The 18,297-nt window shown below is 45.9% G+C and overlaps 1 protein-coding gene and 1 non-coding gene across 2 annotated transcripts in view; one reads left to right on the plus strand and one right to left on the minus strand.

The window, feature by feature from the left end:
- The window catches only part of Dnah8 (dynein axonemal heavy chain 8), a 228,670-nt gene that overhangs the window by 88,608 nt on the left and 121,765 nt on the right, over positions 1–18,297 (minus strand). The window contains exons 62-71 of the mRNA XM_051153391.1: positions 16,969–17,122; positions 14,628–14,792; positions 12,813–13,039; positions 10,766–10,884; positions 8,759–8,862; positions 7,283–7,459; positions 4,487–4,654; positions 3,700–3,915; positions 1,579–1,716; positions 325–452 (exon numbers count right to left, since the gene is read on the minus strand). Of these exons, the coding sequence (XP_051009348.1) occupies positions 325–452; positions 1,579–1,716; positions 3,700–3,915; positions 4,487–4,654; positions 7,283–7,459; positions 8,759–8,862; positions 10,766–10,884; positions 12,813–13,039; positions 14,628–14,792; positions 16,969–17,122 (1,596 nt within the window). The remainder of the gene's footprint in view (positions 1–324; positions 453–1,578; positions 1,717–3,699; positions 3,916–4,486; positions 4,655–7,282; positions 7,460–8,758; positions 8,863–10,765; positions 10,885–12,812; positions 13,040–14,627; positions 14,793–16,968; positions 17,123–18,297) is intronic.
- LOC127196013 (U6 spliceosomal RNA) lies at positions 2,031–2,134 on the plus strand. The gene has a single exon (XR_007831419.1). It is a non-coding gene; the product is annotated as a U6 spliceosomal RNA (small nuclear RNA).

Consider the following 18,297-nt stretch of genomic DNA (forward strand, 5'->3'; position numbering starts at 1 on the left):
ACACTTTGCAAGGTGAGCCCTTCACTGGCTGAGTCTTCTCCCCTGCTCAGTGCACATGTCCAGAATCACTGAGGGTAAGCCCAGGGGACCAGAGTGTCAGGAAGTCCTGGAGAACTCAAACACGGCTAGACGTGCCTCCTGCTAGAAACTCGTCCTGCAGAGCTGCGTGGAAGTCCCTCTCTACTCCAAATGTGTGAGCGCAGAGGTTGGGGCAGGGGCCTCAGAGAAGTGTAGATGGAGGTAGGTTTTGTGGTCTCAGTATCCCAGAGAGGTGGCATGGGAGTGATGGCCAAGGAGGGCGCCCACAAGGACGGAAACTCCTACCTATTAATCTGTGCTTTGAATTCTTTACTTTGCTGGGTCCACCGGACTTTCTCTCCACTCAGCCCATCAATAAGCGTGGAGGCTGCCTGCATCTTCTTCCTGCACATGTCAGCATCATTGAGCAGGTCCTACACTCAGAAATGAGAAATGTCTCAGACGTTTTTAAAGCACTTGAGCAGCTATCAGTTGTGTTCACACATAAAACCACACAGAAGAATTTCTCGGCTTGCAAAATAAGTGTGGTTTGAAAATAGTACAATAAAAAAAATTAAAAAAAAATAGTAATACAGTAACAAATTAACATATTAATTATGTTTTGATCATTCATTCATGATGCAGTTTTTTTTTAACCTTGGAAAATCTCAAAGACATCTGTAAAAAGGGCTGGGGATGTAGCTCAGTTGGTAGAATGCGTGCCTAGCATGCATGAGGACTTGGGTTTGAACCCTGGCATCATATAAATCCAGGCATGGTAGTGCATGCCTGTAATCCTAGCACCCCCACAGCTAGAGATTCAGAAGGATCGGAGGTTCAAGGTCATCTTTGGCTAGGCTGAGTGGAGAAAAAGTGGGAGGCATGAAACTCTGTCCCCCAAATAAGCAATTAATCGCATAAAAATTAAATGAGGCTAAAATTCAAGGAAATTTTATAAGAGACTCCAAGATTATATAAAACAAAATAGCACTTCTATTAACCATTTTCCAGGGAACAGTAAAAGTAAAAAAATGACGCTGTTTCTCTAATAAATTTTTTGAGTCAGCATATAAAACAATGGGGTTCATTATGGCATCATATAAAACAATGGGGTTCATTATGGCAGCTCCGTACATGCACTTAATTGTATTTGTCTTCTATACACCTCCCCTTGTCCTCCCTTGCCTTCTGATACTTCTGTTCCTCCCTTAACCCCATGTTTCTCGTCTAGCTTACATCATTTATAATAGATGATGGATAGATAGATATGAATGGATGGACAGACAGAGATAAATCCAGATGGACATAAGGCTGGTGGCAATAGATGCACAGACAGGTTCCACATATGAGAGGAACAAAAACATCTGAGAAACAAAAATACTTGAGGAGACAAGTGTCTGCCCTGACTTAAATGTCATCCTGTGTACACCTGCACTGAAACATCGCAGGGTGCCCACCAAGCATGCCCATGTTTTTAATGTATAAGCCTGACAATTGCACTTAGTTGAAGTTCAGAGCCTCTTCCCACAGACCGTCGGTCCATCGCTTCCGTCAGCTCACCATTTTCTCGTTCATCGCAGCGTCAAATTTGGCCTGCACCTTATCCAGCTCGGCCTGCTTCTCGTCCAGCAGTGCCTGGGCCTTCCCTAGTTCCGCGTTGGCCACCGCCAAGCGGCCTTCCTGCTTGGCCAGGTTCGCCTTGGAGAGAGAGAAAGGGGAAGAGTGGTTCACACAGAGTCACACAAGCTCCATGAAACATTTATGATTCTAGTTCGTAAGTTATCGCGTAAATCACAGAATTTTTTGCAGCGGATGCTACTTCTAGGGTCATCTGTTTCAGCGTTCACAACTGGGGAGGCAGGCTGTCTTGGGGATATTTTATTATTTTTCCCCCTTTAATTATTGATGTTTACTGTAGGAAACACAGAAAATACAACAAAGCAAAGGAAGATTTTTTTTTTTAACTTTGTTTTTTCTTAGACATAAGCACTGTGTTAAGAAGGTACTAAATAGCGCTCACTTCAGCAGTACATATTCTAAAATTGAAACAATACAGAGATTAGCATGGCCCCTGTGCAAGAATGACAAGCAAATTCATGAAGTGTTTCATATTTTTATTTGAGAAATAATGGGGGCAGGGAGCTAACACCTCTTAAAAAAAAAAAGAAATTACTAAATGCATTTTTCCCAATTAATAGACAAATTGTTGCCCCATATTAATATTTTTAAATAAAAAAAAACATTTTATGTGTTTGGGTGTTTTGCCTGCCATGTATGTCTGAGGAGAGGGCGTTGGATCCCTGGAACTGAGCTTATAAGCTACCATGGAGGTGCTGGGAACTGAACTCACATCCTCTGCCAGGGGAACCAGTGCTCTCAACAGCTGAGCCATCTCTCCAGCCCCTTGAAATGATGGTCTACGATTTGAATGCATTTTAACTAATTAATATTTTCCTGCGTATCCTTCCTCTCTCTGGTTTTTAATTCTTAAAAATGATACAGTGATAAATACTGCCAGATAAGCCAGCAATTTGGTTTGCTGTTTTGGTAAAGAGTCTTGAAATGAAGTTACTCTAACAGTATTTCTTTTCTTTTTTCTTTCTTTCTTTTTCTTTCTTTCTTTCTTTCTTTCTTTCTTTCTTTCTTTCTTTCTTTCTTTTGTTTTTCTTCTAAATCCTTAAGGCAATTATCGTCTTCTTATCAATTTAAAATAATCACTGTTATACAGCCAGAGCTCTCTGGGGTAGAAGTTCTTTGATAAATGTCTCATTTTCTTTCTTATTTGCTTGTTTGCCTGTGTATTTACTTAGGCGGGTTTTCACTCTGTAGAAGAGGCTAGCCTCAAATTCCCAGATATCCACCTGTTCCTGCCACCCAAGAGCTGGGATTAAAGGTGTGCGCCCACGTGCCTGGCCCACGTGAAGCCTACTTTAGGTCTATCCAGGACCCACGTGCCCCAGTCTCAAGCCATCAGAGTGTTTTTGTTGGTAGCCACTTAAGATACAGATTTTCATGCCTTATTTATGTTTTATTCAGTTCAATACTATCTTGTTCCCTTCATGGTACATTATTATAATTGGATCATCTCTATGGATCATACTTTTTATTAATTAAAAAAAAACTTTGCTCTTATAAGCCTTTACCTCTGAATTTTAAATTTCTAGTAACTTTTCACTTGGTTTCTTTCCGTTTGGGGTGTATTTGCTGTTTTCCCATTGTTTCCCTCTGGTAAAACCTTTATTTTCTACTTTGTTCAAAATGTCCCCATGAGGCATATGCTCATTTTTTTATTACTTAATTTATTTACTTACTTTACATCCCCATCGCAGTTTCCTTCCCCTCCTCTCCTCCTAGCCCTTCCCCCCGACCACACCCTACTCCTGACCCCCCCGCAATTACCCCTCTTCTCCTCCTCTTCAGAAAAGGGGAGCCCTCCCATGGATATCAACCAAAGTGACCTATCAAGTTGCAGCAAGACTAGGTGCCTCTTCTCCTACCGAGGCTAACCGAGGCAGCCCAGTAGGGGGGAAAGGGCCCCAAAGGCAGGCAACAGTCAGAGACAGCCCCTGCTCCCCCTGTTAGGAGTCCCACATGAAGACCAAGAGGCACACAACTAGCTAACAGTAACTCTTATGGACTGATTTTGCCAAGCATTGATTTATGGGGAGAAGGAAAATTTACCTTCAGGGGTAACACTTCCCTGTTGATGCCATAAAATATTGCCATAGCAAGTGTCCAGGACAGCAGCCCCGCCACGTTCCCACAGACTTTCTTGGCACTTTCAAAAGTGTAATCTTCCATGTTAAAATAGGGCTGCAGTAACTCAACAGTCTCTTCATTGATCGTGTCCTTCGGGAACTGCTGCAGGTTAAACAGGAACCCTGTTGCGCTCATCAGCTGGAAGACAGACAGCATGGCAATCTCTCAGGTGTGGGAGCAAAGAAATCCCACCTTCCTGCATTAGCGTAGACCCTGATATTGAATGAATATGGCCCCGTAGGCTCACATATTCAAATACTCAGTCCCCAGTTGATGGAACTGCTTGGAAAGGATTAGGGGCGTGGCCTCGTCTGAAGAGGTGCGTCACTAGGGGAGGGCAGGTTTGAGGTTCCCCAACTCTACACCATTCCCAATTAGTCTCTGCCTTGTGGTTGTGTCTCACGGTGTGGTTGTGTCTCACAGTGTGAGCTCTCGGCTGCTGCTCCAGCACCCTGCCTGCCTGCTTGCTGCCAGTGAGTCACGGCCCAAAGAAAAGAGCTAGCCAAAAGAAACCCTTCCTCTTTATAAATGTATTACCTCGAGCACTGTGTGATGGTGATGGGAGGGGGGGAAGCTGAATAACATGACGTTGAAGGTAAGAATCTTGAATGCATGATTAGTTGATTGTCGTCTGACAATTTGTCTGGCTGGTTCCTCGTGTCCTGAGACACCTGACGTGCCTCACAAGACTTACAGAGATTTCTCTTACCTTTAATGACTCTCCCCACGATGGCTTGCAGCAAGGCTTTTCTGGGTCCATAGTAACGGGGTCGATTTTCTTCTGGAACAGCAACAGCACACAGTCCATGATTCTCATAATCAGGTGTGGCGGTTTGGCAAGCTTCCTGACCGTGGCAATGTCATTCGGTTTGATAGTCTGCGGGTGGGAGGAGGAATCAATATAAAAATTTTCTCCTGAGTGGTATTAGTAGACATATATGTGGAAACCTGATACTTTTAAATACTAAGGTGGGAAAGCAATCAAAACATACTCCATCTCCCAATTCCTGTCACCATCTCCTCAAGGGATCAAATTCTCAAAGTTCTGTATAATGGCTCCTTCACGGTTAGGTTCCTGTTTCTGTCTGTTTGCTTTTATGCCTGTTCCATTGCCCCATCAAGAGGCTGGCTTAAAGTATCATTATCGCTCATGGCCCGCCACCCAGACCTCTGCTCACCCAACATAACTGGTACGAAATAGGTTAGACAGCTTGCATCTTCGTAGCACTGTACGGATAACTAAGAGAGGAGGCAGAGCTGGGGCGATGGCTCTGTTGGTGGTGTGGTTGCTATGCCACACATGAAAGCACCCACATAAAAGTCAAGTGTGGTGGCCCCGTACCTATGTCCTAGCATTGCAGAGGATCCTTGTGCCTAGATCCTAACAAAGACAGGAGGATCCCAGGGGCGTGGTGGCCAGCTAATCTGATCAGCTCCAGGTTCACTGAGAGATTCAGTCTCAAAATATAAGGCAGCGCATGACAGAATAAGACATTTGATGTGTGCATACATATGAACATACTTGTGCACAAATATGGACAACACACACACATACACACGAAAAAAAAATTTTTTAAAGAGAAACAAGATGGCTGAGTGGTAGTAGCACAGGCCTTTAATCCCAGCAATTGGGAGGCAGAGGCAGGTAGATCAGTGTGAGTTCAAGGCCAGCCTGGTCTACAAAGCAAGTCTAGGACAGTCAAGACTACAGAGAAACTGTCTTCAAAAACAAGAGAGAGAGAGAGAGAGAGAGAGAGAGAGAGACAGACAGACAGACAGACAGACAGACAGACGACAAAGCCATGAATATCAGAAACCTGACTTTTAGATTTTCACTTTTAGGGCTGTCTTGTCTCTGGGAGGAGGAGAAACTCCATGGAAACAAGAGAAATGATTACAGCATACGGCTTATGAAAATCCTCTTAGGAACTGTGAGGCTGATTTAGATGAAGACATCGCCAGATGCGATGGTTTGAATGAAAATGGCCCTCATGGAGACATCTAGTTAGTTTGAACTGTTTGGGAAGGATTAGGAGGTGTGGCCTTGTAGGAGGAGGTGTGTTCCTGGGTTTCCAACGGCTCAGGCCATTCCCAGTGTGCTCTCTGCTTCCTGTGTGTGGACTGGTATGTGAGATCTCAGCTGCTGCCCCAGCTGCCTCCCACAATGCATTTCTTTACTCCACCATCACAAACTCCAACGCTCTGGAACTGTAAGCCCAGTTAATCTCTTCCCTTTATCCTTTGCATTGGTCATGATGTTTCCTCACAGCAATAGGAAGTAAAGCAATGGGCCTAACGTCCAAATTGAGGAAAATAAGTAAACGCAGGTAAATAAGACATCCTAAGTTCATGTGGTTCACTGGTTCAGTGAATGCGTTTTCCTGAGTCATCGTAAGACCCACAGAAGGGGTCAGGGGTATCTCCTGGACATGGGACTGAATGACTGCTAACTATTTGTTCATCCTTTTAACAGCTACGGGCCTTCTCCTGTTTAAAACAAAGTGAGCACACAAAAACAGCCTTGCTTGCCTTCATAATCTCCCAAGGAAAGCAGAGAGGTTACAATTACTTTAAAGCAGGATTCCTGTAACGACAGACGCAAGGGATGATGGGAAAACAAAGAAGAGCACAGAAGAAGAACTCAACCCTTCTGGAGAAGTAAGGTCCAGATTTGAAGAGTGGCTATGGCTAGGCAGTGAAGGCCAGGAAAATCAGCTCTGGCAGGGGGAGAGGCACAGCGCATTTAGGTACAGGTAAAGGTGAGAGGTCACGGTGCTCCCGGAACCCTACAGGCGCTTCTGTATGGGTGGGGCACACTGCATGTAGGGATAGAAGAGCAAAGCAACGTTCAAGGCATAGATAGGGGTGGAGTTGTTTGTTTATCAGCAACAGAATCAGATAGATAGATAGATAGATGCATAGATACCTATATAAATAATACACAGACAGAACGAACATTATCAATGTGCCAACTAATTGTATTACTTCTAAATGCTTATACGGAAACCTCAAGAATCCATGACGGATTATAACGTCTGTGGAGACCTAAAAAATTAAGTACATTGACTCTGGATTATATGAGCAAAAATGGTGGTCATGAGAAGGAAACCCCGGTCTCCTGCCTCCAGAGCCATGCAGTGTGGCACACATGCAGTTTAAGTTGCTTGGTAGGCTGAGGCGGGAGGGTGGCTGAAGGAAAGGAGGGGGAGAGAGGGAGAGAGGTGCATGCTCAGGTTAGGTCACTGCCCACCAGCTTTGCTTCCCTGCTCTCTGAGAGGCTGGTCCAGGGAAGAAAGGAGCCAGCGCTAAAACCCTGGAGCTGAGGAATCCAAGCCAATGGAGACGTTTGCCTCCAGACAAGGTTATAAACGGGGCTGAGAACTCAACTGCTTCCTGATTACAAAGTCCCAGAAACTGGGCGCCCCGCCCCCCCCCCCCCCCGCACGGGTAGGGTTCGTACTGAGAGAGTAGGGGGTAGGAGGGAGGGAGAAAGGGCGGTGCTCACATTCAGGGCAGCCTCTGCCTCTTCCAGGGCAGGCTTGGCCGCCTCCAGCTTGGTCTCTGCTTTCACCTTTTCGCTGTCGATTTCATCCACGATCTTCTGAGCCTTGTCTTTTACCTCCTGGACTTCGTTCTTCACTTTGGCTGAAGCCTGGGCGCTCACTGTGACTTCCGCCAGCACCTGGTAATATTAAGAGAGGAAACCAAAGCCTTCAAAGAAAACGTGTGCATCTGTGTCCACCAGATACTTATCTAGCTGGTAAGGTACAAAACGAGAAACCAAGAGCAAACTTCTCCACCCAAGTCGCCTATGTTTTCATGTTTATGAAAATGGTTAACTTTGAGGGAGCTGGAAAGATGGCTCGGCAGTTAGGAGCACAGGTTACCCTTCCAAAGGACCCGAATTCAGTTCCCACGCGCCCACGTCAGGCGGCTCACAATCATCTCTAAGCCCAGCTCCAAGAGATCAGACGCCCCTTCCTGGCCTCCATGGGTACTGCATGCACGTGGACATGTACACATATATATATATACACATAATTAAAAAATAAATCTTTATGGTTTCTCTGAGTGGTGCCCTTGCAATATTCTACTTTATGAGCCGACCTTGAGCTCAGAATATATATGACCAAATGCACGCTTTCATATAAACGGTGTTTCCAGTCCATGAATGTCGAGATAAATTTAAATGATTCAACTACAATGGAGTAAACAAGAGACCACATTGAGCCTCCCATGATAATAATAATACAAATAGTTTGTTGAGTGCTTGGCACACGTCAGACGATGCTTCCCTATAGTACCACTCAATTCAGCAACCGGCTGAGGGTCCAGGCTCGGGTTTCCACTGAAAGAGGTGCTTGGACACAAACAAGCAAAAACTATCACCTTTTTGTGGTGCCTTTTTATGTTCTCGCTCTCTCTTTTTTTTTTTTAACTCCCCCAACTTCCTGTCTTAGTCTTTTCCTTACTCAGAAAAAATAATTGATGAGCTTTAAAGGACCTTAAAGCTAAGACTTAGTATAACTCACAGCTCAGGAGAAAGCAAGAGTTTGGTGGGGGGAGACGGAGAGAAGGAGGGAGAGGAATGTTCTAGACAAGGCAGCAAACGACATCTCTACCCATGTCTCTGTGTGAGTAGAACAAGAACAGTTATTTTTACCACACTTAGTCTGTAGGTTTGTGTCCTATTTGTTTTTTTTTTAATAAAAATTTAAAATAACTATTTTTAATCAATTATTTGAGAAGTATAAAACAGCATAAAATGCCTTTTAAATAATGAAGATGAAGCACTCGGGAGGCAGAGGCAGGCGAATCTCTGTGAGTTCGAGGCCAGCCTGGTCTACAAAGAGTTTCCAGGACAGCCAAGGCTACACAGAGAAACCCTGTTTCAAAAAACCAAATAAATAAATAAATAAAATAATGAGGATGAAATATTCCTTGCTGGTGGTGACAGTGCATAGTGTATGTGCAAACTCACTTCGTCCGCTTTCACAGATGCCACGGCCAGTTCCTTCTCCTTCACCGCGAGATCCTGCGAGAGTTTAGCGACAGATTCGCTGGCCTCCATCAGCTTGTCCAGACCTTCAGAAACACACGGGACAGCTGTTGCTGATGATGGTACCAGGTATGCATTCACTGCTGACTACGTATAAGGCACCATGTGTGACACTACATACTAAACACAACATGGTTCACAACGGACAAAAATATGCCTGCTTCAGAAGACCACCAGTCAGTTTTCTTAGCATTCCCCACTTTTCACATGGGTGCTCGGGATCAGAACTCAGGTCCTCAGGCTTGTACAGCCTGTACTATGCCCACTGAGCCACCTCCCAAGCCCCACTTTTATTCAATTTGCCTTTTCCCATGAGAAGGCTTTTCCTGGTGAGCGAGCGGTGCTTGGGGACTGTGTGGTGCAAGCCTGACACGGTGCACCCAAGGTTGAAAGAGCCATTAGCCATCATTCTAGAGAGGGAAAGGGGACCTCTGTGCACAACTGTCTAGGGTTAAAAAAAAAAAAAAGACAAGTCAAAGAGCATTGGGTAACATGACCCACTTTTAATAATCAAATTAATATTTGGATTGAACAAACACCCAAGTGTTCAAGTCATCCTGGGATATATATTGAATTGGAAGCCAGTGTAGACTACAGGAGACAATGGCTCAAAATGAGTACTAAACAAGTACAAAAAATATATAAGTATTTAGGGGCTGAAAAGATAGCTCATAGGTTAAAAGCCTGTTCTTGAAGAGTACCTAGTTCATTCCCAGCAGCTCACAACTTCCTGTAACTCCAGCTCCAAGAGAGTCAATGCCCTCTTCTGACCTCCATATGCACCTGCACTCACATACACACAGTCACATGCTCCCACACAGTCATCACATACACACACACAGTCAGTCACATACTTACACACAGTCAGTCACATACTCACACACAGTCAGTCACATACTCACACACAGTCAGTCACATACTCACACACAGTCAGTCACATACTCACACACAGTCACATACTCACACACAGTCACGTACACATACCCCACACACATACACAGTCACTCACAGTCACACTCACACACAGTCATATACACAGTCATAGACTCACACACAGTAAGTCACATACACAGTCACACATACAGTCACATACATAAGTCATATACACACAAAGTCACAGACTCACACACAGTCACATACTCACAGTCACATACTCACATACAGTCACATATTCACACACAGTCACATACATACAGTCACATACACAGTCACATACTCACACACAGTCACATACACACAGTCACATACTCACACACAGTCACATACTCACACACAGTCACATACACACAGTCACATACTCACACACAGTCACATACACACAGTCACATACACACAGTCACATACACACACACAGTCACATACACACAGTCACATACTCACACACAGTCACATACACACAGTCACATACACACAGTCACATACACACACACAGTCACATACACACAGTCACATACTCACACACAGTCACATACACACAGTCACATACTCACACACAGTCACATACACACAGTCATATACTCACACACAGTCACATACTCACACACAGTCACATACTCACACACAGTCACATACTCACACACAGTCACATACTCACACACAGTCACATACTCACACACAGTCACATACACACAGTCACATACTCACACACAGTCACATAATCACATACAGTCACATACACACAGTCACATACACACAATCACATACTCACACACAGTCACATACTCACACACAGTCACATACTCACACACAATCACATACTCACACACAGTCACATACTCACACACAGTCACACACACATATACATAAATTTTAAACTCTAAAACTCCAAAGAGTGCTTGATTTCCAAACACAATGACAACCATTCAATAAAATGTTGTGACTGCCATCAAACAGACCATAGAAAAAGACGACACTGGTCATTCCTCTCACCTATATTCATCCGCTCCGCTTGTTCATTGATATATTTCACCTTTTCAGTGTAGATGTTTTTATAACCATTTATAAATGAGAGATATGACTTGGGAGTCACGTGGGCTCTTCGGCGGTATCTGAAAATGGGATATGAAAACAGGCCCCGGGGTCACTCTGGCGTCCCTCTGTGAAGTACCCCCTACACTGTGAAAGCTATCGGCGGTAACTGGCATCCCAGAGGACCATGGGAAAACAGAGGACATGGCTGTCTGTTGCTTTGCCCTCAAGGGGTCGTTGGCCTGACTCTTGCCCTACTCTGGCCCCGGTGTTTCCACATATGGGAAGCTGAGCAAAGGACATCACATAGCTCCATCAGGATTTTGTGACGATCATACAAACCAGCATACATAAATGAGCACGCTCTGTGTGACCGAGAGGAGGGACAGCGGGGCTGGTGGCAATGTGTGCTGTGACTTATTTCCACTTAGATGTTATGTGCTGCTCCCCTGTCTTACTGAATTGGCCCTGAAGTTCAAACAGCCACACACTGGACTCAGGGTTCAACTGGCCGTGGGGCTTCACGTTCAGGCAGCCATCGTAGTAACCACAGACATAAACAAAGGGGGTAATTTTACATAAAATAAACTAAGCTCTGAGTCTAGACTCTACAGTCCTCATGTGCTGTAGCCGTGCTTTCTTGACTTAATGACTCACTTTTGGAGTTCTGGGGGTTTTCAACATTTCCAGAGTGTCTTTTGATTGTTTGGCTTTTTTTGTTTGTTTGTTTGTTTGTTTGTTTGTTTGGAATGCTGGCCTAGAGGTAACCATCACTACAGCATTTTTTGGAAACATTCACTTTGTAAAGCCATTTTGTTAAAAAAAAAAAAAATCACTCTTCAATTTAAGAGAATGGAGAAAACCTTGGAAGACGTGGTGAAATTTCAAAAAGAAAAAACCCAGAAAATACATTTTGTGACCGTGTGAAAGTAAAAGGAAATTGACTTTGCCAAATGACAGAGGCAGAAGAAATAACATCTGCCTAGTTGTGAGGATTCACACTCACAAACTCTACTGAGAGTCCGAGAAACACCTAGAATAAGTTAAGAGGGGTGGTCTGGGTGTGGTCCTGGCAAAAAGAGGTTGCGGCTTCAGCAAGCACTCCAAGGCATGGACCGGTGCTATCACCCAGACTCTGCCCAGGAAAACAACAGGCACAGCTTTTCAGGAAGGTTCCTTCCCTCACCAAGCCTGTCCACTCCCCCTAAGCAGGGAGCTCACTATCCTGGAGGCCCCAGCAGCCCCTGATGCAGTGCTTTCTACCTGCCAGTCTCACTCACCAGCTCCCATGCAGTGCAAGGCAAGGAAACCATAGTTTTTGTTTGTTTGGTTGGTTGGTTGGTTGGTTTTTGGTGGGGAGGGTATGTGGGGGGGGCGGTATGTGTATGTGGGGGGGGCATTTTAACCGCTGTGGCCAGCTTGCTCAGAGCAAGCAAGCACGGCTGTTTCCACTGACTGGTTCTCCTGCACCCAATTAAAGTCCTGTTTCATAATTAATTGCCAAGAAGCTTTGATAAGACTCGGCTTTGCTAATGCCAAATCTAAATGTTCCCTCAACATGAGGCAATAAAAGAAACTTAAAAATCAGCGCCCTTCTTTAATCAGGATAAATAATGCATTGGGATAGGAAGCTCATTTTAAACCGTTTATAAGGAATTATTTAGGTCATTTTCAAAACAAAATTAAGCAAATGGCACAGTGATTCATTAAGCATCTGCTACTTGGAGTCCTGGAGGGTACAGAGGTATTTAAAAGTATGGCCCCCAGTTAATTTTTAAATCTCATTTATCTGGCCTCTTTTCATTACTTGATCACTAGAAAATCAATGCAAGAAAAATGTGATGTGGCCAGCCCCGCATGACCAGTCTATGCTGAGAGTCCCTCACAGGTCATTATGTGCAATTCCTCTTTGGAGAGCCAGTTCCAACAGCCACCGATCTAAACAACCTCACTCCCCCTTGGAAACAATCCTCACAGCTACCGAGCTTAGGCGATCAATCGAACGAACCTTTGGAAGTAATTCTCGCAGCTCTCGGAAACCATGTCGTGAAAGAGCCCCATGGTTTCTACAACCTGCCTCTTAATCTCCCCAGAGCAAACGATGTTATAATCTGAAAGGAAGTAGGAGGCCACGGCGATCAGAGCCTCCTTGGGCCAGCGGCTGAACCAGTCCATGGTGCAGCCTGAAATCAAGCCGGGGAACTTCAGGGACCGAGCCCGGAACTTCTCACCAACCTGCGGAGAGCAAGGCCAGAAGGGTGAGAGTGAGGTCGGGCTGGAGAGAGGGATGTAGCCACACCCTGGGCCAGCAGGGAGAGGCTACAAGCTTTAGAAAAGGAAAACTCCTTTCTTGGCTTCAGCGGTGGCAGAGTCAGTGTTTAGCTGAGTGAGGGAGCTTCCGTCCATCTCTTCCCTGCCCTGGGGAGTGGCTGCCATATTGGGAGCACCCTTCTAAGAGGAAAGTGGCAGACTGACAACAACAACCCTTGGCGAGAGGGCAGGGACGAGGGAGGTCTGGACACTGAGATGAGTCCAAATGTGACAGTCCTGGGCGGAAAGAACATTTTCTAACCACCCACCCCACTCCACCACCCCACCCCACCCCCCGCCGTCCCGGCTGTCTATTGAATCAATGGACTCCAAGAATTTATAAGACCCCTTGAACGTCACGCTCAGTGAAGGAAAAGGCCGAAGCCTTGAGCCGGTTAGAGGAGGAGCTTGCCTCAAGGAAGAGAGCTCATACAACCCTGAAAAGCTGTCAGACCACCTAGCAGGAGGCTGGAGTCCAGACACTGACGATGGGCAGGACCAAACCTTGACATGGCTGCGCAGCTACGCATAGCTCTTGGCTTCTATCTAAACTCATCCCTCTGGACAGGACCTGGAGGGCGGACTTGGGGCAGCTGAGGGGCATGTTATTGGACGCCTTGGTTCTTCCTCCCAATGAGAGCACACTGAACAAATTTTCCTTTTCTGTTTCTCACTATTAATTTGTCTCTTTTTTAGGCCAGCACAGTGCCGGTGGCCAAGGCTGGCCTCTTGGAGCTTCCTGGCTCTTAGCCTCTGACCCTAACAGGTCCAGTAACACGGGCAGCTCAAGGGACAGGTGGTCCCTCTAAGGAAGAACTTGGACAGCTACAAAGATTTTTCTCCAAGCATCTGAGGAGCTCTGTATGTGGGAGAGGAAAGGGGCTCATTTTACAAGGCAGGAGCAGAGAGAGAGAGAGAGAGAGAGAGAGAGAGAGAGAGAGAGAGAGAGAGAGAGAGAGAGAGCTCAGCTATTATGGAGGAGGGTTCTGACCATCAGGCTGTCTCTCCATCCTTCAGGGCAATGAGGCCCTCTTGAGCAGGGCAGGGCTACACAGTAGAACATTCCATGAGGACCTTTCAGGCAGTGCCTCCCAGCATGGTAGCCACTGGCTTACACAAGGGCGGTGAATGCTGCAAATGGGGCTAGCAAGACCCAGGCACTGTATTTTTATTTTTTACATAATTTTTAACTAATTCAAATTTAAGGAGCCATGCCGGGGCAGATGGCGGCTACGTTGGCCAGCGCCGTGAGCTAGAGATACTCAAAGTTGGAAAAGCCATCCAGAACATTCTCAGTGCTGTGGTCATACTGGAGATACAGATGGGTGAGACTGGATCACCTTCAAGATCCAAATAACGTTTGTCTCTTGGCGATTTGTGAACTGGTGAGCAATGCAGTAACCGTCGATAATTCATGTAGCCTCAGACAGCCGCACAGGTGATGTGATTCAGGTCCAGGGAGCACGGTGTTAGGGGGCGCATGACTCTGCCCGCACCGTGAACCAAGACTCACCGGGGAAAAGCAGAGGACAACGTGTAGATTCTTCCTGGATCTGGTGATGAAGTATTCATAGAGGTTGTCAAAGGTAGGGGGGTGGCGAGGCAGCTCCCTCTTCATGACGGAGATCAGGCTCTGGGTGATCTCATCCATCTCATCGCGGGCAAATAAGTTGGAAATCTTTGAGGAACATACGAGAAAGGGAGAGAGTGGTGTGTGTTTTACGTAATTTCCCATTGCTGAATCACTGCTGTAAGTCTGGTTAGGGACCCTCCATATCTCCTCCCTTCCCTCCCTCCCTCCCTCCCTCCCTCCCTCCCTCCCTCCCTCTCCCCTCTCTCTCTCTCCTCTCTCCTCTCTCCTCTCCTCTCTTCCCCCCCCCACATACATACAGACACAACCACCACCACCTCTTTCTGCTCCTCCTCAGCCACACGTCAAGTTTGCCAGACATCATCAAAAGCACGACTCTTTTATTGAGCACGGTGATCAAGAGCAGTTCACCGCCCCCACCCCACCCCCAACACGTGCACACCGTTAAAGGCTGTCACCCTAAGAATGGTGCCCAATCAATCAATGCTTTTCAAGTATGTAGTGAACTCTGCATTTGACTCAGGCCTGGTCCCAACAAGCATCAGCGATCACCAGTGTCCTAGCCAGAGTCCGACCCTGAGCGGCAGCGGCAGGCCTGACTCTGAGAAGAGAGTGGTTTGGGAGCTGGGAACATGGTTTTGGGGATATCTCTTCCATTGCTAATGGATAAGATGGCTTCCCTGAGCTTCAACTATCAAGTCAAGCACTGCCAATACACGGCTGAGGGCCTGTTTCTCTTCTGGGGCATCCAGAACTTTGACAGTTGTAAGCAGTTCTAAGAGACCTCCTGACAGCTTCCCTGAGGAGAAACATGGTGTAAACATCATGGTACACCCATGTCAGCACCCCTTCCTGAAGGGGAGGCTTGCTGTATACGGCCCCTCAGTGAAAGCACAGGACACCTGGATGATGGGTCCTCAAGGCTATGTGTGGTGTATGAATGTGCATGCGTGCGTGCGTGTGTGTGTGTGCGTGTGTGTGTGTGTGTGTGTGTGTGTGTGTATGTGTGTGTCTGTGAGTATTCACGTGTGGCGAGTGCACATCATGTGTGCTAATGTGTGTGCATGCACATGTGGAGGCCACAGGACAATCTCAGTGTCATTCTTCAGACACCATCCACCTTGACGTAGAAATCACAAAGAAAGCAGCAATGGGATCCCAAGGACACAGCATCATGCATATTCTTTTGGTTGCTCCTCACCCACTTGCCAGGTTTGCCAGACCAAAAAACAAACAAACAAAGCAAACAACAAAAACATGGGTTCTGGGTATCAACCTCAAGCAAGCAGTTTTTACTGTTCAAACTGTCTCCATAACTAGGATGTCTCTTACTTTATGGCCCAGTTGGGCATCCTTAGCATAAATCTCAACCATTAGTGCAACTCCATGCTGAGTGCTGGTGACCTCCTAACCAAGTGCCACAGGTGGACAGCCATGGGAAGCAGCAATGTAAGAGCCCGCCCACTTCCAGCAAATAAATTCATTCAGCCATTCTACACTCTCAACCGGGAAGCAGCCGGAACAATAAAATAAGGCATAGGAGCAAACTTAAGATTAAAAAAAAAGATAGGCTAGGAACCGCTTAAGACGGAATAAAGCATACAAAATAATATGGAGGAAGACAGCGTTCATTTCACACAAATACAGAAATAAAATGAAGTAACCTACTACATCGCGTGTGCTTAAATCTCATTTCTCAAGTCAAGAATGCATGCAAAATAGTCTCGCTTTTGTAAAGTTCCTGTCCTTTCTCCACAAATAAAATTTAGATTTAGGGCCTGGGGGACGGCTCGGTTGGTAACATGCGTGGCAAACATGAGGATTTAAATTTCAGTCTCCAGAACTAGTGTTTCCAGAAAAACAAAACAAAAAAACCCAAAAATACGGTGTGACATAATCCAAGTATTGGGGCCCAGAGTTTGATCCCAGCATCTGAGTAAAAAAATCCATGCACAGTGGCACGTGTTCACAATTCCAGCTCTGGAGATCCCTGGCCAGCCAGGGTCCCAGGCATAGGAGAAAATCTCTCACCCCAAATAAACAAACCAAAGCATCTCAGTGTCTGAGAGGAATAACAGCCATGGTTGTCCTGGAACCTTCACATGCAAATTCACACATGTGCACATATATCCACGCACACACATTCACCTGGGTGGTGGGCAAACAAACACACACACACGTGTGCCAACACACACACACACACACACACACGCATGCACACTACACCCTTTGACACTGTGAACTGTGCCTCTCTGAGGCTCACCTCCCCTGAGGACAGCAAGTTATTAAGGTACTCCAGGAATGCCTCGTCTTTAATCTCGTTGTCCGTAAAGATGAAGGTGATGCCTTTGCCTTCAGCTCCGGCCACTTTGTATAAATTCTTTAGGTCATCTATTAGATTGCTCACATTGTAAGACCTGCAAGGGAAGCAGTAGATGGTTGGTTGGTTTCTTGTTTTTGTTTTTGTTTTTTCCAAATCATCTAGTGGAGTTGGAGATATGGCTCAGCAGTTAAGAGTGCCCACTGCTCTAGCAGAGGACCCAAGAGAGGTCCCCAGCTCCCACACTGGGTGCCTCACAACTGCCTGTAAGTCCAGTTCCAGGGCACCTGATGCCCTCTTCCGGCCTCCGTGGGCACCGCACACATGTAATGCGCATATAGACAAGCAGGCACACACATACACATAAACTTAAAAGTAAGAAGTTAGCATATATAGTCCTAGTTTATCTCAAGACACAGAAATAAAGTATGATAATTAGAATGAACATCTGCACCGGCTCCAACACATACTGAGTAATGGCGTCTGCCAGAAAACACGGGGAGTAGAGATAAAAAAAAAAAAAAAAAAAAAAAAAAAAAAACTAACTAACTAAATGTGCCATTCAAAACAAATACATCACGCACTTCAAGAACAGAGAAGTGGAGAGTTTAATGGAAGCGAACCACAAATAGCGGAAAAGGAAAATAAACATTCTCCCCTACCCAGGCATCCTACTCAACAGATAGGGTCCAAGTTAAGTACACATCCAGCATCTAAGACTAATCTGAAATCTCGGTGAGTTTGATTTGCAGGGGTGGGGAAGTGACAATAAATTATGAATAAAACTAGTGGCAGGTTACATATCGCAGCCGTGTGCACAGCTCACCAAGCGGCTTGATTTGGCGAGAGCCTACAGATAGACTATGCAATTTGGAATAAGTAATGGCGATGCTGTAATGCGAGGGTGGCCGGTTATGGAAATGGAAGCTTCTGGGCTTTTTCTACCCACCCTGTCTCCCCTTAGAAATAAGTACCACAGGCGGTGGGTGCGATACATAAAAATGAAACAGACCTTTTCTGAAGTGTCGTGCCCAGTGAGGAAACTGATGACAAGGATAGTGAAGACACGTCACACGAAGAGGGTGCCTTAGTGCAAGAGGCACAGCCACCTACTGGGGTCACGATTCAGATAGGAACATGGCTTAATATCAACAAGGGAGGCCACGCCTGGGGCTGGGGTCTCTCCTTGACGGAAGGAGCGCTCATCCCATTTAAGGAGACAGCCATTGCCTAGCACCAGCCGCAGGAAGGTAGATTCCATGAGAGCAGTTT

Source organism: Acomys russatus, chromosome 11, assembly GCF_903995435.1.
Source record: "Acomys russatus chromosome 11, mAcoRus1.1, whole genome shotgun sequence".
In the NCBI taxonomy this organism is placed as follows: domain Eukaryota; kingdom Metazoa; phylum Chordata; class Mammalia; order Rodentia; family Muridae; genus Acomys; species Acomys russatus.